At 48.9% G+C, this 24,918-nt stretch overlaps 2 protein-coding genes across 2 annotated transcripts in view; one reads left to right on the top strand and one right to left on the bottom strand.

The window, feature by feature from the left end:
• The window catches only part of mcf2l2 (MCF.2 cell line derived transforming sequence-like 2), an 83,005-nt gene that overhangs the window by 22,069 nt on the left and 36,018 nt on the right, over positions 1 to 24,918 (top strand). The window contains 7 exon segments of the mRNA XM_064329983.1: positions 371 to 530; positions 782 to 901; positions 2,165 to 2,356; positions 3,404 to 3,595; positions 3,894 to 4,071; positions 6,069 to 6,178; positions 8,109 to 8,194. Of these exon segments, the coding sequence (XP_064186053.1) occupies positions 371 to 530; positions 782 to 901; positions 2,165 to 2,356; positions 3,404 to 3,595; positions 3,894 to 4,071; positions 6,069 to 6,178; positions 8,109 to 8,194 (1,038 nt within the window).
• On the bottom strand, positions 13,288 to 24,810 carry LOC135254324 (lactosylceramide 1,3-N-acetyl-beta-D-glucosaminyltransferase A-like). The gene is made up of 3 exons (XM_064334435.1): positions 24,601 to 24,810; positions 18,414 to 20,134; positions 13,288 to 13,418 (listed from the first exon to the last, which is right to left on the bottom strand). Exons 2-3 carry the CDS (start codon positions 19,834 to 19,836, stop codon positions 13,288 to 13,290), a joined length of 1,554 nt encoding a protein of 517 aa, XP_064190505.1. The 5' UTR covers positions 19,837 to 20,134; positions 24,601 to 24,810.

The following is a 24,918-nucleotide window of genomic DNA, read 5'->3' as shown; positions in this document are numbered from 1 at the left end:
CTGAACAAAATGGCCTCTTCATTCGCCGTTCTGTACACCTGCAAAATACTGAATATCAGTGTGCCTGAGAGTGTCTGCTTTGAAATGGGGTTCTGCTGGAAAATACTGTGAACTTGTAGCTTCAGTAGGGTAATTATAATATTATAACAAGGACAAGAACAAGAATGATAATAATATTATTATTATATAATAATAATAATAATAATAATAATAATAATAACAATAATAATAATAATAATATTAATAATAATAATAATAATAATAATAAGAAGAAGAATAATAAAGGAGTAATTATAGTACTATAACAAGGACAAGCATAAGAGTGATGATGATAATAATGAGTTGTTTTGTGAACGTGTCTGGGCCTCAGGCTGCTGGCCCAGCTGAGTGAGACGGAGAACGCGTTTGAGCAGTTCTGGTCCAAACATCGCCTCAGGCTGGAGCAGTGCCTGCAGCTGCGCCATTTTGAGCAGGACTCCGGGTGAGCCCCGCCCATGCTGCTGCTGCCATTTGAGCAGGACTTCCGCGAGGTGAGCCCCCCCCCCACGATGCTCTTTTACTTCTTATGCCTCTTGTAATCTCGGCGCATCGAGAAAGAGGGTTCCTACCCTCAACTGTCACCGAGAATCTTAAATAGAGGTTGAATGAGAAAATGAATGATGCGGAGAACGCGATCTGCGTGCGGATTGGCCCGGGAAGCGCAGGGTCCATCGCCCCACGCTCAGGAGGAGTGTGAGGTCTGACAGCGGGGGCTCTCTCTCTGTTTGTGCCCCCCCCCCAGGTGAAAGTGGCGCTGGACGGCCTCATGCAGGCCCAGGCGGCGCTGTCGGACAGCGGGGACACAGCGGGACGCGTGGAGCAGCTGCTGCAGGAGCTGAAGAGCCTGGAGGACAGAGCGCAGGTCAGTCTGGGGGGGGGGGGGGCTGGAGGACAGAGCGCAGGTCAGTCTGGGGGGGGGGGACAGAGCGCAGGTCAGTCTGGGGGGGCGAAGGCAGAGCAGTCAGTCTGGGGCTGAGACAGAGCGCAGGTACAGTCTGGAGGGATCTGAGGACAGAGCCCAGTCAGTTGGAGGTTCTGAGGACAGAGCCCAGTTCTTAGTGGAGTCAGGGGGGTGATTTACAACCAGGTGTGTGGGGGGGCGTGGCCTGTGGTCAGGCTGCAGGGGTGGGCTGGCAGGCTGGGCTGGCGGACAGTAATAGCAGTAAATACATTATTAACGTCGTAAAAAACAGATCTACTGACCCCTTGATGTTCAATGCACATTGTGCAGTTCTTCTTGTAGTCAGGTGTATTTACACCGTTGTGTGGTGGTGCTTGCCCAAATGATCATTTGTTTCGTAGGGCTTGTTGCTGGAATCTTGTACTCCAGCGCCAGAGAGAGAGAGAGAGAGAGAGAGAGGGCGGGCTGAACGCAGAGATAAGTTGGAGATTGGGCGTTCTGTCTCGACACACTGCCATAGTTACATCCACAACCCTGGAAGAAGGCCAGGGAGGGTGAATGTAGGCCAGGGCATAGAGGCCATGCCCCACCCGTCCAGGTACCAGCCAGGGCAGTTCTCTGATCTATTTGTGGATTGGAACTGGCAGCTCCACTCTCCAGACCTGTTTTGTTTTAAATTGAAGGCTTGTGTTCAGGTCAATCTGGCGGTGACCTCTAACCCATTTGCTGTTCTCTAAATTAATGCCACTTAATTCATACAGTAAAGGTGATGAATCGCAATAAAAACATTCTGTATTTGCTGTAAATACTAATAAAGCTGTGGTGTCGCTGCCTGATTTTATTACTCTAGAGCAGCATTTTATCCAGTTATTAACCTTTATGAATGGTTGTAATTGTTGTCCCATCAGACTCACACTGCCGTCTTTACTTGGCCAGGTTAGTGCTGTACCTGTCATGCCACTGGTCTCAGGGGCGGTTTTTATTTTTCATGTATTCATTTTTATTTTTATTTTGGTTTGGTTAGCAGCGTATAATAGTGGTTATTGGATCCAGGTGTTGCAGGTTCGATTCCCAGGTGGGGCACAGCTGGTGTGCCCTGGAGCGATATGAATGGACGCTGTGTAAAAGTGGAAGTTGCTGTAGATGAGACACGTGAGTGTGATGGTGCGGTGCTTTCCGTGTGTGGAGCCCTGCGTCTGAACGCTGCTGTGTCCCGTTGGGCAGGGCTCTCTGGAGAAGGCCCAGCTCCACGCTCTGCACGGGGACCAGCTGATCCAGAGCGGCCATTACGCCGTCGACTCCATCCGGCCCAAGTGCGTGGAGCTCCGCCGCGTCTGCGACGACTTCACCAACGGCGCCCAGCGGAAGCACGATGTGCTCGCCAAATCCCTCCTCACACACCAGGGCATAGACAAGGTGAGGAAGCCCCCCAGATACACCAGGGCATAGACAAGGTGAGGAAGCCCTCAGATACAGCCAGGGATGGGGACAGAGGTGAGGAGAGAGAGAGGACAGGGAGAAAGGGAGGAAAGCTGAGAGAGAGAGGAGGGAGAGAACAAGGAGAGAGTGAGTGAAGAGAGGGAAGAGAGGAGAGAAGGGGAAGTAGGTGAGAGGGAGAGAAAGGGAGGAGAGAGAGAGGAGAGAGTGAGGGGGGAGAGAAAGGGAGAAGAGAGAGAAAGAGAGAGTGAGGGGAGAGAGAGGGAGAGGAGAGAGAAAGAGAGAGAGTAGGGGAGAGAAAGGGAGAAGAGAGAGAAAGAGAGAGTGAGGGGGGAGAGAGAGGGAGAGGAGAGAGAAAGAGAGAGTGAGAGGGGGAGAGGAGAGAGGAGGGGGGAGAGAGAGGGAGAGGAGAGAGAAAGAGAGAGTGAGAGGGAGAGAGAGGAGAGGAGAGAGAGAGAGAGAAGAGAGAGTGAGAGGGGAGAGAAGGGAGAGAGAGAGAGAGAGAGTGAGGGGGGAGAGAAGGGAGAGGAGAGAGAAAGAGAGAGTGAGAGGGGGAGAGAGAGGGAGAGGAGAGAGAAAGAGAGAGTGAGGGGGAGAGAGAGGTAGGGAGAGGGGGGGATAAAGGAGCGGGGAAATGAATGACAGGGTGAAAATAGTTACAGATGGTAAAACCTGAAAAATAAAAAGGTACAAGTGAAAAATACATACAAATCTGAACTGTTGGTTGTAAATATCTCCCCATGAAATAATATTCTGCTGCGGGAGGAGGAAGTACAGTATGTTGCCATGGCAGTGCTCCAGGTCAGCTCGGGTGATTAGATTATCTGCGCGTGTCATAGATAAAGCACATCCAGTCAGTGCCAACGTGCTGCAAGCGCCACCACAGAGATACCGCATCTGAGCCAACTCAGGATCTGCGCCAGAGCTGTGTGTGCGCACCTGGGTCAGAGGGTTAATGCTGTGGTGCTCTGTGTGTAATAGCATCTGAGGTGCTGAAGGGGGCGCTCTCTCTCTCCTGTCCTGCAGGTGAACCAGTGGTGCGAGTCGGGTGTGTACCTGCTGGCCTCTCAGGCCGTGGACAAGTGCCAGTCACAGGAGGGGGCGGAGTCAGCCCTGCAGGACATTGAGAAGTTCCTGGAGAGCGCTGATGATCAGCAGCTAAGCAGCCTCAAGGACCTCTGCAACCAGTATGACATCATCCTGACCGCCGAACTCAAGGTAGGGGCTCGTCACGGGCGCGTGGTCCTCTGGAGCGGCCAGACATTCAGCCACGGTGACCCTACCAGCCTCTTCACTTCTTTACCCAAATGTGTGATCAGAATGTTCTTAACTGGACATTCTAATGCTGATGTTACAATTACTGCTGGTGACTGAAAGCAGTGTTCAGTGTTCAGAGCTCTAGAACACTGACTGAAAACATTCAACAAAAAAAAACCTACTCTTCATAGGGTTACGCAGCGGAGGTTGCCGTGGTGACGGGAGTGGTTTCAGCCGGGTTCTCTCTCGCCCCCTGCAGGCCAGCGTGCAGAAGGCCCTGCTGAGGCTGGAGGACGTGCGCGAGATGTTCGACCGGCGACACGTCAGCCTGAAGAAGCTGTCCGCCAAACAGGCCCGGCCCGTGCAGCCCGTGGCCCCGCGACCGGAGTCCTCCCCCAAACGCGCCTCCCCCAAGAGCGGCAGGACCGGCGGCCCCAGTACGGCACGCCCCCCCCGAATAATAATCACGCCACATCTGAGTCACCTCTGCCCCTTGAACTACACTTTACACTGCAATTAAACTCTAATTGCGTAAACATTCACAACGGAATACTTTCATGTGTTGATATGGTTTATGTTGATGACACACTTTGTTGAGTTATTTTTTACGCCCATCTAAGGAGCTGAAATATTTCAAATTCCAAAGTCCAGGACACGCCACCACTTCTGCTGGTACTGGCTGTTTGAGGCACCGTGTAGGGAAAGCTGAAAACGCTCGCTTTTAAGAACATCTGGGAGAAGGCTGGCAGCCTGTGTGTCTGTAAAGCTGGCGGCCTGTGTGTCTGTAAAGCTGGCGGCCTGTGTGTCTGTAAAGCTGGCGGCCTGTGTGTCTGTAAAGCTGGCGGCCTGTGTGTCTGTAAAGCTGGCGGCCTGTGTGTCTGTAAAGCTGGCGGCCTGTGTGTCTGTAAAGCTGGCGGCTGTGTGTCTGTAAAGCTGGCGGCCTGCGTGTCTGTAAAGCTGGCGGCCTGCGTGTCTGTAAAGCTGGCGGCCTGCGTGTCTGTAAAGCTGGCGGCCTGCGTGTCTGTAAAGCTGGCGGCCTGCGTGTCTGTAAAGCTGGCGGCCTGCGTGTCTGTAAAGCTGGCGGCCTGCGTGTCTGTAAAGCTGGCGGCCTGCGTGTCTGTAAAGATGGCGGCCTGCGTGTCTGTAAAGATGGCGGCCTGTGTGTCTGTAAAGATGACGCACGGCTGTTTGGGATTCCTTCTCCCGCCTGTTCAGCGGACATTTTCAGGATTCCTCCAGGTTCCCCCATCAGAGGCACCGATCTGTGTCCCGAGGTTGTAAAAGTGGAACTGCTGTCTGATCTCGGCTCGTGCCAAAAGTTTAACGTCGACGGGAACAGGAACGGAATCCGCGGGCGGGCGTGGCCTCGTCTAGACGGGCCTGGGGGCAGACGGGACGGGATGGGACAGGAGGGGGGGACGGGATGGGACGGGAGCGAGGTCACACCCTGGCGGTTTACACGCCGGTGTATTAATTACACCCATGATGCCATTTCTCCTGGCCCATTCACACCCTGCTGTCACCCCTTACAGCGCTGGTGTCAGACTCCCGTCGCATTGGGCTGCAGTGTCTCCTGGTTTTCTGGGGGGTGTTCTTGTTACCAGTGGTTCATTCGAGTCATTGATTGGCTAAAAAAAACCCACACACACCGTGTTCTGTTTCATTGGCAGGTGATTGAAACGACACTGCAAAAACCTGTTAGCACTGTGCCCCGTAGTTTGACACCTCTTGCCCTACGGTGTACTATTACTGCAAAAGCTTTATTTTTTTAAAAACTGCCCATTACCCCGCTGGATTGTGGGAGATCCCCTTGTGTCCTGAGGAGAGATTGACTGGTGAACTAGCAGAGTTTACAACAGGACAGCACTTGGAGTGAGTTGAAAGAGACTGGGAATGTTCCTGACTGGTGATGTCATAAACGGACAAGCTCCTGCCAAGAGCCTGTGTGCGGTAGATCTGCACTGTGGCCTTGGCTTTGAACGCTCATCTGTCTGTAGCGGACAGATTTAAAAGAGGAGTTACCGAAGACTTTTCTTTTTCTCATTGTCTACGTGTATGTGAAGAGGCGCACTGGCAGGGAAAGAGTACTGCATCCACCAATTTGCACGAATGTGTTGCCGTTAATTTATAAAAACACATTCTTTCACATAGCAGTATTAATTGAAGTACACAAAAAGTGACACACAATCATTCATACAGAAAGGACAGAAAAATATACAGTACACATACAATCAATGGCAGGTTTGATTTTTTTAATGGCTGGTTTTGGGCAGATTCCCATTCCAGGTTCCCATTCTCGGTCCCATTCCCGGTCCCATTCCGGGTCCCATTCCAGGTCCCCATTCCGGGTCCCATTCCAGGTCCCCATTCCGGGTCCCATTCCGGGTCCCATTCCAGGTTCTTTCTCTTATTTCTCCCTCGCTTTCTGTTCCAGCGGTGAACCGCCGGGTTCCAGAGAATTCCGGCGGCCCCAAGCCGGCGCCGGCGGCCGACGCTGAACTCGCCAGGAAGAAAAATATCCGCAAGTCTAAAGGCGCCATTAAGGTGAGCCGTCCTTATGCCATCCTTATGACGCACCAATGCCATCCCTATGCATTACATTACATTGCATTACAGGCATTTGGCAGACGCTCTTATCCAGAGCGACGTACAACAAAGTGTGTAACCATAACCAGGAACAAGCGTGTTGAAACCCCTAGAGAGAAGTACCGTTCCAAGTGCCGGGAACAACCGCATAGTTCAACTTGGACCCTGTAGGTTAAACTGATTAACACTAACAGTGCCAACTATGCCATCCCTATGTCATCCCAACACCATCCCTATGTCATCCCAACACCTACTCTGTCATCCCAATGCCATCTCTATGTCATCGCAACACCACCCCTATGTCACCCCAACACCATCCGTATGTCACCCCAACACCATCCCTATGTCATCCCAACACCTACTCTATGTCATCCCAATGCCATCTCTATGTCATCGCAACACCACCCCTATGTCACCCCAACACCATCCGTATGTCATCGCAACACCACCCCTATGTCACCCCAACACCATCCGTATGTCATCCCAACACCACCCCTATGTCATCCTTATGTCATCCTAACACCACCCCTATGCCATCCCAGTGCCATCCCAGTGCCATCTCCACACCATCCGTATGCCATTCCTATGCCATCCTTATGTCTTCCCTATGTAAGCCTTATGTCATCCCTATGCCATCCTTATGCCATTCCTATGCCACCTCTAACATGAAAGCTGTATTACTGAAGAGGAAATCTTGTATTGCTTTAGTTTCTAAATAGTAGTGGGGGCCCCTGTGTATGCTGGTTTCAACCACAATCAGAATCTCATAATTTTAACAAGCTTCTAATTTTTCTTAATTATTTACCCTATTAAGACGTACCCTCTCATGTCAGAAATAGCTTTGCATGTCACAAAGAATAAAATTTCCAAGTTCATATTGTGCTACATTGTGCTTATTATGCTACATTTCTACACCTGCTGTATAGAAATACTCTCCTACCCTCCCCACCTGTGAAGAACTCTGTGTTTGTTTCATACACACCTTCCTCAACCTGTTTGTTTGGTCTGCATGCTTCTCAGGCACAATCTGTTTTTTTATAATTAGGAGCTTCTTTGTAACAAAGGAGTGGCAGCATTTCAAACCCATTCATTTTAAAGTATGTGTCTTGCGTGCAGTTCAGATTGCCTGCCTGTGATCCACGTGGAATGGCCACCATTTTGATGGTAGCGTACAGACGTGTTTATTTCGGAGGTGTTTTGAGTTTTGTGTTTGCGAGCCCCTGTGAGTGGCTGTCGTTTGGAGTGAGTGATCTGTGAGGAGCGGACAGAAGCGTTTATTTCAGAGGTGTTCTGTATTTTTGCCCGTCCCGCTGAGTAGCTGTCGTTCGGAGTGAGTGATCTGTGAGGAGAGGACAGAAGCCAGGCCGGCTCACTCCCACTCTCCGGCTGTGCAAAGTCCTCCCGCCATCTGACCACCCGCTAAATTGATGATGTCACACCTTCTGCTGTCAAACTTCACAGAGGAGCTCTGCTGATTGGCCGGCTCTCTCAGTTCTGGCCTCAAACGCCACAGAGGAGCTCTGCTGATTGGCTGGCTCTCTCAGTTCTGGCCTCTAACTCCACAGAGGAGCTCTGCTGTGATTGGCCACCTTGCTCAGTTCTGCCCTCAAACTTCCCAGAGGAGCTCTGCTGATTGGCTGGCTCTCTCAGTTCTGGCCTCAAAATTCACGGAGGTTCTGTGGCTGTGATTGGTTGGCTCTCTCAGTTCTGACCTGAGAGGGTTTCTTGTCTCACACCTGGTTCTCAAGGCCTTAATTGGCTGCTGATTGAGAGAAAACCACAGAAAACTGCAGGTGCAATGGTCCATGGGAACTGTAGTTTGGGCGGATAATGTCTGATCTGTCATTAGGATGAAAATTTACCACAGTTTTACGGTCCCTTTCCCAAGATTGAAGTTCTGCATGAAGCCAGCCAGGGGGGGTCCAGTCATGTGGTGGTGTCCGAGACGGAAGAGTCCTTGTCCAGCAGAAGGAGGTAAGAGGCTGGATTGCCCCTGTGCTTTGGACAGAAATATATTTTCCCATATTTGGGCGTGGATATAAGGTATATCAGCAATGCTTTTTATGATTATATTTTAACAGTTGACAACACAGTTATTTGTGAAATAAGAAAAGGTTACTTGAAAAGGTTACATTTTGTTATAGTTTTACTGAGAAATATATAGAATAATATATATAGAAATATAGTTTGTCATACGGATATATTTAAATGTTGAATTTATAAAGCATGACAAAATTACAATTTATTGGTATGTATTAGAAATATTGTTTAATATTTTTATATATTATATATTTATTATTTTAATATTATTTATCAAATATTTTATTGAACATTTCACAGGATATTTTTCAATAATTTGCACTTTCAGATAGACAGGTGAGTCTTTATGATGTGAGCCTTTGTCAGGATTTTATTTTATACACTGCAAAATGGTCTGTCTTAAGTGTTTTAGTCTTGTAACGAGACTTAAAATCTTATTTTTTCTCTCAAGTTGAATATATTAGCTTGTTTTAAGTGGCTTTTTTGCTACTTTGTGTCATTTTCTTACCTCATTGGCAAATCTTGAATTGGGTCAAACCATCTCATTGATAATATCTTTTAAGAGAAATGAGATTTTAAGTGTAAATATAAGATTAAAATGCTATCTGAGGTGGACTTTTTGTGTAGGTACAGTGTATAGGTAGCCCTCAGACTTGACCTGGGTTTTGTTTACTCAGAAACAAACTCATTTCCTGCATCAACACTGTAATGAACTTTTCAGATACACCAACAGGTGCGTTGAGGTCACCAACAGTAAGAAACCAAAACCTGTCACATTGAGGTCACTAACTGCAAGAAACCCCTCTGCAAATCAAATGGCGGAAGTGTGTCTGTGTAGTGAAGGAATGCGTGTAGTCTTACCCAGTGCTACTGGAGCGGGATTCATTTTATGTCTCCTTGATTATCTGACTCCAAAATAGTGTTTTCCTCTGTGCTAACAGTTACGCACAGACAAAGGAGACTGCTGTCCGCCAGCAGTGTTTCTCTATACCAATCGCTGTCCAACTTGGTGGAGGCGGATGTGTCTCTGGCTTGTGTATCCTGCTACAACACTAGCGTACAGGCGAGTGACTATGTGGTGCAGATGTCCTGTGGGAGTTCTGTGTGTGTGTGCTAGGACCTTAAAACTGCTAGGTGTGCAGTGGTAAGAGTCGGTGAGCAATTCCAGTACTGGAACAGTGGTGAAATGGGTGAATGGCTAATGGCGATTATCTTATCAAACGCTTTAATGTCTCTCTCGCCAGAGCAGTTAGGTTAGGTTAGTGCTTGCTGGACATGCATGCAGGTGTTGAACCGCAACTATGCCAGACACGTTACCTCCTGACTGCGCCTAAAGGTTATCAGGACTGTTGACTAGTCTCTGAAACAATTCTCTAATAAAGAAACAGGTTTCAAACAAGACACAAGACAAAGACAACACGAACCTGCTTGCCATCCTGTCATCACATAGCAATGTTGAGTGCGAACATTGAACCCTTTATCGGACTCGATCAGACGCCTTCGGATGACTGCCTACTCCATTCACAACAGTAGCCTCAACCGGAGTCTTCACATTGTTCTCAGACAACAAGTCCCCTGGATGAAAGTCGCTAGCTGCTAAAGCGGGCCTACAACTCTTACCATCCACAGCTGGGCTGTGGAACTACAATGGTAGAGACTGCCATTATTCGTTTTGTCTAACCTTTACAAGATCTAGGGTGCATAGGTGTCGTGGCAACAGTACGGTGCAAATGGCATCTGATGCTGTTGCTGGTAGGTCCTGGCTAAGTGATCTTCAGAGCTGTGCAGCTTACATCACAAGTCAATGCGCCTGAATACTGCGGGTTTGAACAGAGAGGTACATGATTTCAAGCCCGAACTTCAGAAGGCGGAACAGGTGACCTCTCCAAACCTTTGACACTGTCAGAAGAACTTGTGAGTCCTCTCAGGTTGGCTGCCTCACAATTTGTCAGCATCTCCGCCGTTACGATGGAATGACTGCTGGTCCTGGAGGACAGAGTTGCCTTCCTGTACTACAGGCAGCAGGGTTTCTTCAGGCTCTTACATCTTCTTGTGTCACCCAGCTTCTCCACAAGGAGATTGAGGACAGCAGCGGTGTGGCAGTGGAATTCAGGCTAGATGGCAACCTCTTCAATATTAGGAGGCTCCAAGCAACCACCAAACTGCATAGAGAAAGGGTCCTTGAGCTGCAGTATGCAGATGACTGTGCTCTTGTGTCTCACACTCCACAAGACCTCCAGTCTGTCCTTGCGGCGGCAGTAAGAGTGTACAGCAGGATGGGACTGACCGTCAACACCACCAAAACGGAAGTTGTCTGCCAATGGAGTGCCACCATCCGACCTACACCACCAGCCTGGGGAGTATTCTCTCTGAAGACAGCAGCATTGACAATGAGGTCCAGAACCGAATTAAACAAGCATCAGCTGCCTTTGGGAGACTCTGGCGCCGGGTCTTTCAAAACAAGAACCTACATCTCCGCACGAAGGTATGCGTCTACCAAGATATCTGCATCACCACCCTCCTTTACAGCTATGAAGCTTGGGTAACTTACAGCCGCCACATCAAGTCCCTGGAGCACCTCCACATACGCTGCCTTCAGCGCATCCTGGGAATTACCTGGCGTGATCGTGTGCCTCACACTGAAATACTCACAAAGACCAACTGCAGAAGTATTGAGGCTATGATCACCCAGCACCAGCTACGATGGCTGGGGCATGTGGTAAGGATGCCCCCAAATCGGCTGCCTCGCAGAGTGCTATATGGCCAGCTACACCATGGACGACGCTCAGCAGGAGGGCAGAGGAAGCGCTACAAGGACCAGCTGAAGACTGCGTTAAGGAAGTGCAAAATCAGACCCGAGGACCTGGAGGATGTTGCTGCTGACCGTAACAACTGGCGGCAGCTGTGCCTGGATGGGATCTGCATGCTGGAGGAGGAAGGGACAGCCAGGAGACAACAAAGGAGACTCAGGAGGAACACACCCATGGTTGCTGCTACCACTACCACCACATATATATGTCCTACCTGCAATAGGACTTGTGGGTCCAGGATAGGGCTATTCAGCTATCAAAGAGTTCACCGATAAAAGACATAAGTGGACGTCATCATCGGATTCGATGGACAACCAAGAGAGAGAGATGCATATCACACTGGGTTAACCTTTGTTCCTGGGAGACCAACTTGTTCCCCATGACATTGGCTTTCCAACAACACAAGAGATGAGAACACTGTATAATGGAGAACCTGGGTTTTACATAGTGCTGATCCAATCCGATGTTTTGCAACTAACCACCGTCCTTTTTATCACACTTGCTGACTGCCTGTCAGCGCAGTAAACAGAGGACTGATAAGGAGCACACTTCTGTAAACTGCCTTACAATATGTTATGTACCACATGCAAGCATTTTACTTCTGTTCAACCAGTAAGCTTGAAACAGGGTTTGCAAACATCCTACCTAACGATGGCACTGAAACAGTTAAGATTTACTGCATTTGATATTAAATTATATAACTTATAAAAGAGATACAATTTCATTAAAAACCTTTTAGAGTAACAAATAGATATTTTTTAAGTGACTATTATTTCATGTTAATTTATTCTTAAATCTTAAGCTTGTTAAGATTTCACTTTGATAACTGCGTTTTATATTGCATATTAAACCAAGATATCCAACTGGATTAAAAACCTTCAAGAATAACAAATAGATTATTTTTTTAAACTGACTATTATGTCAGTTGTTAATTTATTTCACGTGAATGTAGATGTATCGCATTAGTCACAAAGTTAATATAAAGTAAATCACTTGCTAATGGGTGAACATTGTTTAAATGGGTATTTGGATTTACTTATGCTTATTTTGCGAACACACACCAGACAGCGATGGATAGTGAATAAGGAAATGCGTATCCAATAACAGGAAGTCCGCACGGTTTGTCCTGCTCGTAACTGAGCTCCTGTTTTCCTGGTTTCCTGTTTCCTGGAATGCCCCCGGTCTCTCTCTCTCTCTCTCTGGCACGGAAAAGCGAACGTCTCTTCGCTGACACTCTGTGACTCACACACATTTTACTCCAGGTTCACTTCTCCAAATTTTGCTCACAAAGCGAGGATGGCCCCTGAGGGGAAGAGACCACCAAAGTGCTGTCCCTTGTGAAAACGTAAGGCACAAACAATTTTACCAAAAATGGAAACGTTTCTCCTTCATTTCTCGCTGTTATTTGATAGGCTTCATACACGTGACCAGCCGGGGTTTGGTTACCGTAGTGTGATTCACTCAACGCCCATAATAATAAGTGCATAGCTGTGCATTTAGAAATACTGCAGGCCTGTCCTCATTATCTCTGGAAGGGATAATTTTTCTTAACAATTCCAAAAACCGCTTCAGCCTGTACCCGCACAGAACAGCCCATCCTGGGAGCTTTGGCGTGGTGCTGCACTTCCTGTGGAGCGTAAACGGTTGGTAATTGCCTTGCGATTCTGGCCTGCCGAGCCTTCGGCCTAATTAACTAAAAACCTGTGTTGCCACCATTGTTTTCGGTTTCCGGTAATTCAGGTTTGCCCGGAGGAGCCCTGTGGCCCCCCTCTTAATTTCAGAACCAGCTCCAGCTTTTCATTGCGTCAAATGAGTGAAATAAAAGCTCGAAAAGCTTTTTAATGCGTCAAATCACCAAAAATAGTTTCTGGACATAGCGTAGGACATATTTATCTGAGCACGTGTACAATTTGGAATGTCTTGGTGTACATTTATTTATAATACAGACTTTGTACTCCTATCTTGTTAATGGGTTGCTGGTTACTGGGTTGATAAAGCTGTTTTTTCTTTTGGCAGATGAATCGGTTTGCTCACTAAGGGCAAAAAAGACTTCAATATGTTTTTGTGTTACAGTTTTAGTCAGATTGTCATATTAAACAACATCCATGTGTGTGTGTGTGTGTGTGTGTGCGCTAAGGCTGTCAAAAGTGCCATGAAATTGAGTTTGAATATTAGCTTTTGTAATTAGTTATTATTAGGTATGTGCTAATTAAACCTTCATCCTGAAGATCTCTTCTCTGAGAACGCTGACAGGGTGTCGAACAGCTTCCCCTTCACTCCCGACAGATGAGCCAAACGATGCAGGAGAGCCCCAGCAGCGTTCTGTTCGCAGCCAATAGCATGGCTGCCTGCCAGGAGCATTCGGCCGCACTACCTCAAAAAAACGTAGCGGCCTACCGTCCTATTCCCAAGTCAAATCAGCAACGGCTCAAATTGCCATGCGTTTGCATGCGGTTCCGTTGCCATCCCAGAAGTCTGTGAGGTTCTGAGCTCAGCAGAAGCTATCGGCTTGACTCCTTTGAAAGAGCCTCGTGCGCTAGCTACGGCTCCACAGAATCAGATTAGCACTGGCGCTGCACAGGATTAGCACTAGCGCTGCACGGAATTAGCACTAGCGCTGCACAGGATTAGCACTAGCGCTGCACGGAATTAGCACTAGCGCTGCACAGGATTAGCACTAGCGCTGCACAGGATTAGCACTAGCGCTGCACGGAATTAGCACTAGCGCTGCACGGAATTAGCACTAGCATTCTAGCTGCAGTTTCCTGTCAGTGTCACTCAGGCGTGGGGGTGAGGACGCGCTGTACAGACGCGCAACGCCAAACGCTCGCTTGCATCAGCCGCAACGTGAAGGAAACCACCTCTCCCCATTTCACCTCTCTCTCCACGCATGTTTCTTCAGAAGAAACAAACAAAAACTAGAAAATGGCAATAAAAACAAAAACAAGATAGAGCAGATGCCCTGATTACAGGCACCATTTTGCGTAATCAAGCTGATGGTGTCAGTCTTTTTTCTGACGTGTCTGGTTATGGTCAATCTTCATCAATCTACAGCAATTCAATTTTCCATTTCAGGGACAAGGACAATTGCCTGAATATCATTCCTGCTCATATCAGATTTCCAAGCTCTTCCCTGAGAACTAGGTGCTGTCAAAGCCCCCTCTCCTTCTGATCTATTCACATGAGCGTACTTAAACCCATCACACGCAAAACATACACCACAAATCCGAATCCTGATTCAAATAAAATTCAACCCTTAAATGAATTAAAATTGCTCATTCCCTGCACATGTACAGGTACACTCAAGCAGTGATCTCCATTACTAGTACAGATGGCATTTTGCCACTTTTTCTTTCTTCAAACCAGCTGTTCTTCCTCTCAGACTGAATCTGCTCTGCTCACGCCGTTTGCTTGGGAGATCCGTTTACGAAATTCCATCCCCCTGGGAACACAGTTTCTCATTTAAAAAAAACCTCAATTTACCAAAACGATTTGGCTATTTTCCGTTTGTTCCAGCACACTGCAGGACCAGGAGTTAGACGGACTGAGCCGTCGTCTTCTTCCTCGTTAATCAGTCGACGTGGGCTTCCGCCAACGACACACTGGAGCCCTTCGGGGAGGAACTGACACAAATCAAACGATCGCAGATTCTGTGTCGACCAATCCAGAGCAAGCCCGAGTCTCCCTTTACACAGGGCTCTTCAGAGAGCTTGACCTCTGACCTCAGTGTTTATTCGCTGAATGCCAGTGTATGTCCTTGCCAGCAGAAACACATCGCTGGTATTTCAGGAAATGCTTGAGCCACAGTTTCTCTTACCTCCAAAATGCTTCTGACATTAAATGTGTCTTGGTTTTTTTCCATGAGAGACCAAAGGCTTTTCATTATTCATTAATCCAGCGAGGGCCCTCTGTCTTGATACGTGCGTGAGATGTCCTACATCCACCCCCCCCCCTCCCCCAATTCAATTAAATTTAAATTATTCCGGTTACCATTTTGCAACAAACAACATCAAATTAACATTAAGCCTTGTTCAGATACCCACGCTCATTAACAGTAAGGGAATCTACAGACACATTAGCAGAAACCCACTCCAGGTGCTCTTTGAGTCAATGACCTAAGAGTGCACGCTTTGCACAGCAGGGGAGTGAGCGACAGTACAATTTAATCAAATCCAGCAGGGGAGTGAGCTACAGTACAATTTAATCAAATCCAGCAGGGGAGTGAGCTACAGTACAATTTAATCAAATCCAGCAGGGGAGTGAGCTGCAGTACAATTTAATCAAATCCAGCAGGGGAGTGAGCTACAGTACATTTTAATCAAATCCAGCAGGGGAGTGAGCTGCAGTACAATTTAATCAAATCCAACAGGGGAGTGAGCTACAGTACAGTTTAATCAAACCCTGCCACTGTTGGATTATCCACAATGAAGAATCAAATCCCGTTGAGCTGCTAACAAGCTAACCGGCAGAGAAAGACAGGCTTGTTCACAGTAATATTTCCCACTTACATAACTTCCCTAACCCATAATCCTACATCCATTCCCAACGCCAACCCATGTGTAGGGACGTAGAAGCATGCCAATGTCACAGACAGCATCAATGGGACAGGGCTTCCTTTTTGGGAACTGCTCATACAGAGTGAACCTTGTGTGTGTGCACACGTGCGTGTATTCCTGGTGTAACAGTATTATGCATTTGCTTTGTTTGCTCTTTTGCTGATTTCACATATTGAAACTATAAGATCACCTGATAAAGAAATTATCGTAAGAGTGTGTGTTAAACATTTACATCACATTGGCCTTAAATTTTCTACACACAAGTTGTTAAGAGTGAACTTTACGCCAACATCCAGCATTTTTTCCCTTTTGAGAATAATTTCTGTTTTTGTGCTGTGCATTTTACAGATGCTTTTTAGTACTGAACCAACCATAGCATGGAAAAAATGAATCAATAACAAATCTGCTCATCTGTTAGCATATAAGGGAAATATTTTCCTCCCCTGAGTATGTGTGTGTGTGTGTGTGTGTCAGTGGCGTAGGTTTCGTTTGAACATTGGGGGGGACACATTAAGCGTCGTTTTTAGCGTCAAACACTTTATTTCTTGCATTATGGTGAATTTGTATGCACCAATTTGTGCCTTTTCTGCATCAATTTATGGTGGAAATGTAAAGGGAAAACACAAAATTCAGGGGGACAAATGCACATGTTCTAAATATTGAGGGGGAGCTAACGTTAAAAGAGATATCGATAGCTAAAACAAACTTGTAATTTTACAAGACGTGTCCATAACGTTACACAAAACACTGGCTAAAACACTAACACTGCAACATGGGGAGTCACGTTAATTCCCTGCTTAGCAACCGAGTACAACTATCGAAGGTAGTTTTCTAAGTTAAGTGAACATCACATTCAGACAGTGTACCGACAGCTATTAACTTGCTAGCTACGTATCATACTATCAGATATCATAGTTCATTTATTGACAACTAGCTAGCTCACATTGACGTTAGCTGTCATATTGATAGGTAACGTTACAAATATAAGATTACCGTTACCGTTCTTTCCAACCATTGTGAGTAACTGACTTTAGCTGACGTTGTCATAAAAGTTTTCCCGACCGTGAAAACATAGACATGAATATATGTCTATGGTGAAAATGCCTGGCTTGTTTAAATTTTGGACAGATGCTAGGGGGTAAATCTATCGCTGTTCCCGTCACAGAACTTTCGACACAAGCAAAATCTGAAGCGCTATTCTAAAATTTCTTCTTACCGTTTTTTTCTATAAGGGTTATGGGAAGTGAAGTCCATAGTATGATCGGCTTGAGCAATCACCTCTAACTGTTGACTACATATCCCATTTGTGCTTTCGTAAGCTCAAACTTTTCGTGGCCATGGGGGTAAACCATTGCTACTGTGTGAAGAGGGGAGTCAGTAATTCACGCTATGTTTACAGGCGTTGCAGACCTTTCCACATAATTTTGAAGTCATCTTTTATTGCTGTTGAAGCCTTAATTGTATGAAAGCTTTACATGGGAGAGGGATCAGTCTTGGTTGAGGGGGACAGTTTGATTCTTTACAAACATTGGGCGGGACACGTCCCACCCGTCCCCCCGGTTCCTACCCCAGTGGTGTGTGTGTGTTTATTTGTGAGAGTGTAGTGTGTGGTTGTGTGTCTGAGAGTTTGTGTGTGTGTCTGAGATAATGTGTTTGTGAGTGTGTGTGTGTGTGAGAGAGCATGTGTTTATGAGTGTGTGTGTATGAAACAAACCACATTTCTCATGCTGGCACACAGAGGTCAAGTACATCTCTGGTAAAGTTTTATTATTTACTTTATTGCAATATCAACATAGTCGATTGGAGTTTGTTTCCTCTGAGGCTTGTGAGAGGAACACAGAACACTGATTCTCCCTGAGGGTCTGTTGTCTGGCCCAGCAGCCTGGTTTATAAAAGCAAACGGGGACTCTGGGTGAACAAGTCAGATCTTCATCTTTGATCACTCTGCTGCAGACACACAATCACCCCCCCCCCCCCCCTTACAATTGAACCAGTCCAGCCTCTGCAAAGAACAGGCTGGTGAGCTGAGCGGGTTGGAGACGTGTTTTACAGTCCAGCGCGGACGGGGTTTGTGGGAATCCCTGACGTCTGCGCGCTCATTTCCATGGGGGCAGATTCAGGAAGCTCGGAGCGCCGGAGTGTCCATGTGGGAATGTTTAGTGAACGGGATGCGGTGGTGGGGAGGCGGTTTTGGGAAAATTGCAGGGGCAGGAAATGACTGTGGGTTCCACTGCGTCACGGGAACTGAAGCCCGACCGCGGAGCTCGGCATGCACCGTCGAAGAAGAGCGAAGGAATGAGAGAGTAAAAGCCGGATCGCTTCGGGATCTTTAGCATGCAGGCACACAGCAGCCAAGCAGCCACACAGCAGCCATGCAGCCACACAGCAGCTATGCAGCCACACAGCAGCCATGCAGCCACACAGCAGCCATGCAGCCACACAACAGCCATGAAGCCACACAGCAGCCATGCAGCCACACAGCATCCATGCAGCCACACAACAGCCATGCAGCCACACAGCATCCATGCAGCCACACAACAGCCATGCAGCCACACAGCATCCATGCAGCCACACAACAGCCATGCAGCCACACAGCATCCATGCAGCCACACAACAGCCATGCAGCCACACAGCATCCATGCAGCCACACAACAGCCATGCAGCCACACAGCAGCCATGCAGCCACACAGCAGCATGTTTCCGCAGCATGAACCCTAAACATGCAGGACTGGGGCGTGTGGTGTAAACAGAGAGTTAAATGTATGCCCCGATCCTTTGATCTGTGACCGCCCTGCTGCAGGAGCTGGGGTGAGTCCGGGGGCAGTTCTCGCTCTGTGAAGGCTGCCTTGCAGGGGTAGGGCACTGTCTCAGGGTAGTTGGGCAGCTCGCGGTAGTGGGGACTCTCTGCGGTATGGGCAGCTGCTCTGAAGTGCCTGCAGGGGTAGTTAGGGGCAGCTGTCTGCAGGGGTAGTTGGGGGCAGCTCTCTGCAGGGGTAGTTGGGGGGTAGCTCTCTGCAGGGGTAGTTGGGGGCAGCTCTCTGCAGGGTATTGGGAGCCTCTGGGATGGGCAGTTCTCGCATGGAGGGCTCAGGTGGTCTCCGGCGTTCGGCCTGCAGAGCAGCAGGGCTTTGACCACGGTGCAGTACAGCCATCCCGTCAGCCCGGAGCCTGCCCTGCTCACCGCCGGGCCCGTGGCCGCCGCCCACAGCTGCCGTATGTCCGTCACGTGACCGTGCGAGGTCATCATCTCGCCGTAGATGCAGGGGTGGTACGGCGCCCGGCCCTCGCCCGAGAAGTACGCGTGCTCCTGGGGGGCCACGCCCGCCACCTTGGCGCAGATGCCCATGAAGACGTCGTCGATGTAGAGCGAGGAGTTGAGCGTGGCCGACGCCCGGTACAGCTTCTCCGCCACGTCGCCCGAAACCACGTACCCCGCCCCCGCCGTGTAGTCCGGGTAGGACGTCCAGGGGTACATGTCGTGGGACATGTAGTACTTGCTGTCCCTGCGGCGGATGGGCGGGGCCCCCCTGTGGACACGCCCCACCCACAGGTCCCGCGCCCCGTCCCGCCGCAGGCCCTGCAGGTAGCGCACCAGGTTGGGCATGTGCACGAAGACGTCGTCGTCGGCGGACATGAGGAAGCGGGCGCGTGCGCAGCGGGCGTGGGCCCAGCGCAGCTGCAGCAGCAGCTTGGCCGTCAGGTTGTGGAACGTGTCCAGGAAGTCCTGCTGCACCAGGTCGCCGTGCAGCGCGTCCTCGCGCAGCAGGTCCCGCTGCACCGCCGCCCGCTCCCGCGCGTCGGGGTGCACGCCCAGGGCGAACAGCACCCGCACGGCGGCGCCCAGCTCCCGCCGGACGTACGTCTCGTTGCCCCAGGTGGCCCGGATCGCCCCGCGCCGCTCCACGTTCTTCGGCGACGACTTGACGAAGAGGAGGAGCAGCACGTCGTCGCCGGCGCACTTGCGCTCGGGGTCGATCAGGTAGGGGGGGTCGGCGAGGGCCCGGGCTCGGGCGTGGCCCACGCTGAAGCTGCTGTTGAGGAAGGCGTAGCTGTTGACCAGGTAGCGGTAGGAGTAGGAGCGCATGTGGCTGACCACATGGTGGTCCAGCTGCTCCCAGCTCACCAGCAGCATGCACATGGTCAGGCCCGTGGTCATCAGCATCAGCCGCACACACTGCCACTTCCTGATCCTCCTCAAGTTCACGAACATCCTGCCAAACGTCGCGCCCCTGGATCCCCTGCCTGCCTCCTGACGCCTTCTCCGTCAGGTCCAATAGGAGGCCTGCGATCGGGTGTGGTCGCCGTTGCCGCGGTAATCCAAATGCTCCATGGTATTGATCCCCAGGGGTCGGGGCTCCTCAGAGAAACGCCTCGCACGTGCTCAGTAGCGTCTCCTCCCGCGCCGCGCGGTTAGCAAGCGGAGCGCGCCCGGCTGTGGGGTGGGGGGGGCGGGGGGGGTGGGGGGGGGTCGCCTCCGACTGTCCCCAAAACCAGGGTCATACTCCGCCCTGCAAAAGGGACAGAGTGAAACAAATTAAGAAAAGAAGAGAAAGGCTTCTGACTGTAGCAGGTTAGCGAACGCTGAGCGGAGCTGTGAGCCTACAAGGTGCCGGCGGCCGTGTTTGGGACTCATGTCAGTCAGCTGAAGCTGTGCTCATGTTCTCCCATGCTGGTGGTCACTATGGAAACAAGTTTCTGTGGAGTTAGGCTGGTGTCATGCGGTGTGCAGCGGTGTAACAGGAGTCCGTTTCACGCCTGGATGTCGACGCGTTAGCCTGGCGGACGTTTCTCCTCGTGTGGCTTGGAGCCGGTTTGAGTACTTTATGCGTCTTTGACCAAAGTTTTACGACCACTGATGTGGAACAGAGGACAGCGCGCGTGTGTGAACGTGACTCCGCTGAATGTAAACGTGATGTCATTGTGAGAAAGCAGCCGGCATGCTGAAGCTAGGGCGGAGTGGTTGAAGCGTTTGAAGCTTCCTGTTGGCTCAGGAAGACTTCCTGGGATGCAGCAGGTTCTGCAAGCACAAAATTAATCTGTTTGAACAACGATCTGTTTTATGCCCTGTTCTGTGTTTGTGCTGCACAAACATTAAACATAGTGTTATAATTATACATGAGTAAACACAGCAAGCTTGGCATGAGCTTTTTCCAACCCACATCAAATCAATGTTATTCCTATAAATTCGTTTTTTTTTTGTTTTAGGTAGTATTAGGTGATGTTAGAAATATTCTCCTGAGCTCCTGGTGCGGTCAGGAGTGTAAGAACACCTAGTGCGTTTAGCTTCCTGTTTGCTCTCGTTGCGTTTCTGTGAGTACAGGTGTTTACCACTGAACTAACGAATGACTCACACAGACAGACACACCACCGACCCACAACACACACACGCACGCACCAGGCCTCTAGGCCTGAGAACACCATGCAGCCTCACGCCGCTTATCTGAGTAGCATGCATCAGTGGGAGTCACGGTGTCACACTTCTCACACCCACCCAGGCCAGCGTCAGATGCATCATGTGTGCTAAACTACAATGCGTCATGGCAACGGCGTGTCCTTCCAAGTGCGGTTGCTAATGGAGACGGAGTTCTGTGGCATGCTGTCTCCACGCAGTCGAAAGGCGTGAGAAAGTTTGTTATCGTTGCTGGGAACGCAGTAAATGACAGTGCCGTGTCTGCACCGATGACATTGAGCTATGCCTCGATGACATTGAGCTATGCCTCGATGACATTGAGCTATGCCTCGATGACATTGAGCTATGCCTCGATGTCATTTCATAATATCTCTCCACATTTTTCCTTCGTATTGACGAGTGCTTTCGTTGAACACCAGGAATTAATTACGAAAATTAACCCTCCCGTTATGTTCAAATTAACTAACAACTTTTATGTTTTGGGGTCAATTTGACCCCAGCAATATAAACCTTCAGAAAATAATTGTAACTGAAAGTGTTACCAAAGTTTCTCTCTCAGATACTTTAGGCCTTTCTACTGACCATCTTAATAGCCCAGTAAATAAAACAAGACTCCCCCTCCCGTTATACAGCAAGTATTGATTTTATATAAGCCCAGCAAACACCAAAACATACTTTGTATAGTCATTTGCATATTTTGCAATATGCAAATGACTATACAAAGTATGTTTTGGTGTTTGCTGGGCTTTATGTTGGTATTAAGTGCTCATTAAAAAAGAAAAATAACATTTGGAAAGAAACACACCTTTTATTATCAAGCATAGTAAAATTTTATGTTCGGGGTCAATTTGACCGCGGGAAAAAATATTTAAAATGTCAAACATTTCAAATGTTTAGGTTCAGAAAACACTTCAGAACATCAATAAGTAACAATAATGATGAAACACCAATAAAAAGTAAATTAATCACCAGAATTGAGTTTTGATAAAAAATGAACATAACCACTCAACTAGGTACCCATGGGTATCAATTCTTCATTCAGACGAGATAGGTGCAAGTTTGTCACGCTCCTGTCGACCCTGCCTTATTTCCCTCATCAAAGGTGTTGCTTCACCTTATGACTTGTACACTCCTGCCAAAATAAGCAACCCAATATAGGATTGCTAGTGGGTCACATCCAGCTCTTTCCAATTGTCACCATACACATGCCTCCCCTCTAAGTTTGTCATCTCAAGAATATCCTTCTGCATTGATGGTGTTATGAAGAGTTCAAATGCAGACTTTATGTCTTGTACATGACTGCTAGCATATCTGGTGGGGCCTGGAACCATTTTGATGACATTAGCAGATGTTTCTTTTACTGTATAAACACCATTGATTACGTTTCTCATTCGTTAATTGACAGATTATTATTGGGGGTTAATGGTTATGTTTCTTATCTTTTGGACTCTTTAAATGGCTGGGAAATACCTTTATGACATTATTATTAGGATTGTGTATTTTCCCTTCTTTTCGTTCCCGTCTCTTATCGCTGTGTCCTGTGTATATCCAGTGAGTCTGTTTTAGCCCCCAGGGAACAGCAAAGAGCTTTTCATTCTGTCCACGTTGCTGGGACACATTGGGCAAGCAACATGTAACACACTCATCTGTATAATAATCAGATCAGATAAAACAGTGGGCTGTTTCTGCTGAGTGTCACTGTGCCAGGGTTTTCTGCTAGCTAACGAACGTGATCTGAACTTGATGTTCATGTGATGGAGAACACCTTCCAAGCTTTTTGTTGTTGTTGTTCTTGTTTGTCCAGAGAGAAGGACACGGCTCTCTCCTGGTCGAGCGGTGGAAGTTCGCCAAACTTTTGCCGTTGAATGTAAAAGCCGACGCAGCACTGCGTCCAATAATGAGGGGCTCTGAGCGTGCTCGCCGGGAGCCGGACAAAGCTTTTCACGACAAAACAAAAATACCACTACAGCAGCAAGTCTGCGCAAAGAGACCGTACCGTCTACAACAATGAGCCGGGCTGGGCGCCTGTCTCAAATGAGCATGTGTCAATACGGATGGGATCAGTCGCCCTGGCAACCGCCCTCCCCCCCCCCCACCCCCAGTCCCCCCCCCACCCCCACTCCCACCCATCCTAGGCAGTCTGCGCATTTAAACACTGCCAGCCGTTTCAGACAAAGCACCTGGTTATCAAACCGACTGAGCAGATCACACCTTTAATGGAGCCATCACCAGCCGTCTTTCGCTGTTATTTACTGTCAGTTTCGTTCAGAGCCCGCGGAGCTATCCGATTGGTTCGTTTCAGACGGCGCACACGCTAGTTTGCATTGGGCGTTCAGTATGCAAATGGACGGTTGTTTACAGTCTGAGCGCACTGGCTCGTATGTTGGCCGCGCGCTGTTGATGAAATGGAAAGATTTGTGAGGTTGTTGGCTCTTGAGCCAAAATATATTTTTAACATCAGTTGGTTTAGAATTCTCACAAATCAAATATTTTCCCAACGGAAAAATTCCTCAGAGCCCATAATGTTTTTTTTTTGTTTTTTTTGGGCCAATAATTCTGCCGTCCCATCCCCGCCCCCCCCGCCGTTGTGAGTACATTGTCATGGTAACTGCATAAATAATAAGGATTGTAAAAAGTTCCCTGTCTGTGGATCAGAGATGCGATCTGGAGCGTTTTAAAGGAACTTCACGTCTGCAAACATTTACAAAATGGGAGGCTGTTTAACGAGGGAGATAAGTGACCCGGGGTGCTGCTGAAAGAGGCTGTTCTTCGGTTTGGGTGCTGCTCTGTAAGACACGGTCGCAGAAGCCTGTTTTTTTTGGCAGAGAGGATGTTCCTGCCCCCTCAGCTGAGCTGGAAGCTCCGTCATCCTCGCCAGGTCAGAAATGTGGAATGAATTCCGTCAGAGGAGCGGAGGACCTGAAGGTGTGTTCTCAGGAGCACGCCGTTGTGGCGGGTTTTGGATACCTCCCCCCCACCCCCCCCCACCCCGAGCCGCGTATTGTCCTCCACCCCCCCACCCCACCCCACCCCACCCCCCCCCAACTGATAAAAGTGACCCAGGGGCTAGAAGCGGCTCTCTCTCATTTACCGTCTACAAACAGTCTACAGGGACTGTTTAAAGCTCTACCGTCAGGAGTAAACATGCACTCACACATCTTTCATTGGCCTCCTTTAAACAAACAGATTTGAGTGGGGGCACACATGCTTCAGAAGCCATTGCTTTAGATGCTCCATAAAAAGGTTGAATTCCAGTGATGGGTGTCGCCTGGTTTCAGCATAGTGTGTGTGTGTGTGTGTGTGTGTGTGTCCACCCCCACCCCGCTGTGGAGGGTCAGTGGAACTGTGGAAATCACCTGTGGAGTCTCTCTAAGACTTTTTTTACGTAAAGCTAAAAGGAGGGGGGGGGGGAGCAGGAGTTCACTACACTACTTTTCACAGCAACTGAAATAAACCACCCCCCCCCCTTCCCAGAAGCATTATAAATAGAACGACGGCCTGAGGAAGGAGGAGGAGAAGAACAGGAAAAAATGTAAAAAAATACACCGTCGCCGGTTCACTCACCAGTGCAGGGGAAAGTTTTAATCCGTACGCGCGCGCGCGCGTGTGTGTGTGTGCGCGTAAAAGTCCAGCTGTGCGTATTCCTGCTCGGGAATGTCGGCCCTCCGCTGTGGAAAAGGTGCGAGTGCCGCTGGGAGGGGGGGGCCGGGGGCTTCCTGCTCTCTGCTGCTCCGGCGTGCGACTGACCGCCTCCCACACCGAGCGCTGGCTTATGAGCGCGAGAGAGAGAGGGAGGGAGGAAGGGAGAGAGGGAGGGAGGAAGTAGAGCTCTGTGGTGTGAAAGCTCTACTCTCTGTTTCCACTGATACCGCCAGCGTTCTG

Source organism: Anguilla rostrata, chromosome 4 (genome assembly GCF_018555375.3).
Source record: "Anguilla rostrata isolate EN2019 chromosome 4, ASM1855537v3, whole genome shotgun sequence".
NCBI lineage: Eukaryota > Metazoa > Chordata > Actinopteri > Anguilliformes > Anguillidae > Anguilla > Anguilla rostrata.
The sequence above is the reverse complement of the archived record's forward strand: the minus strand, read 5'-3'. Positions and strand labels throughout refer to the sequence as shown.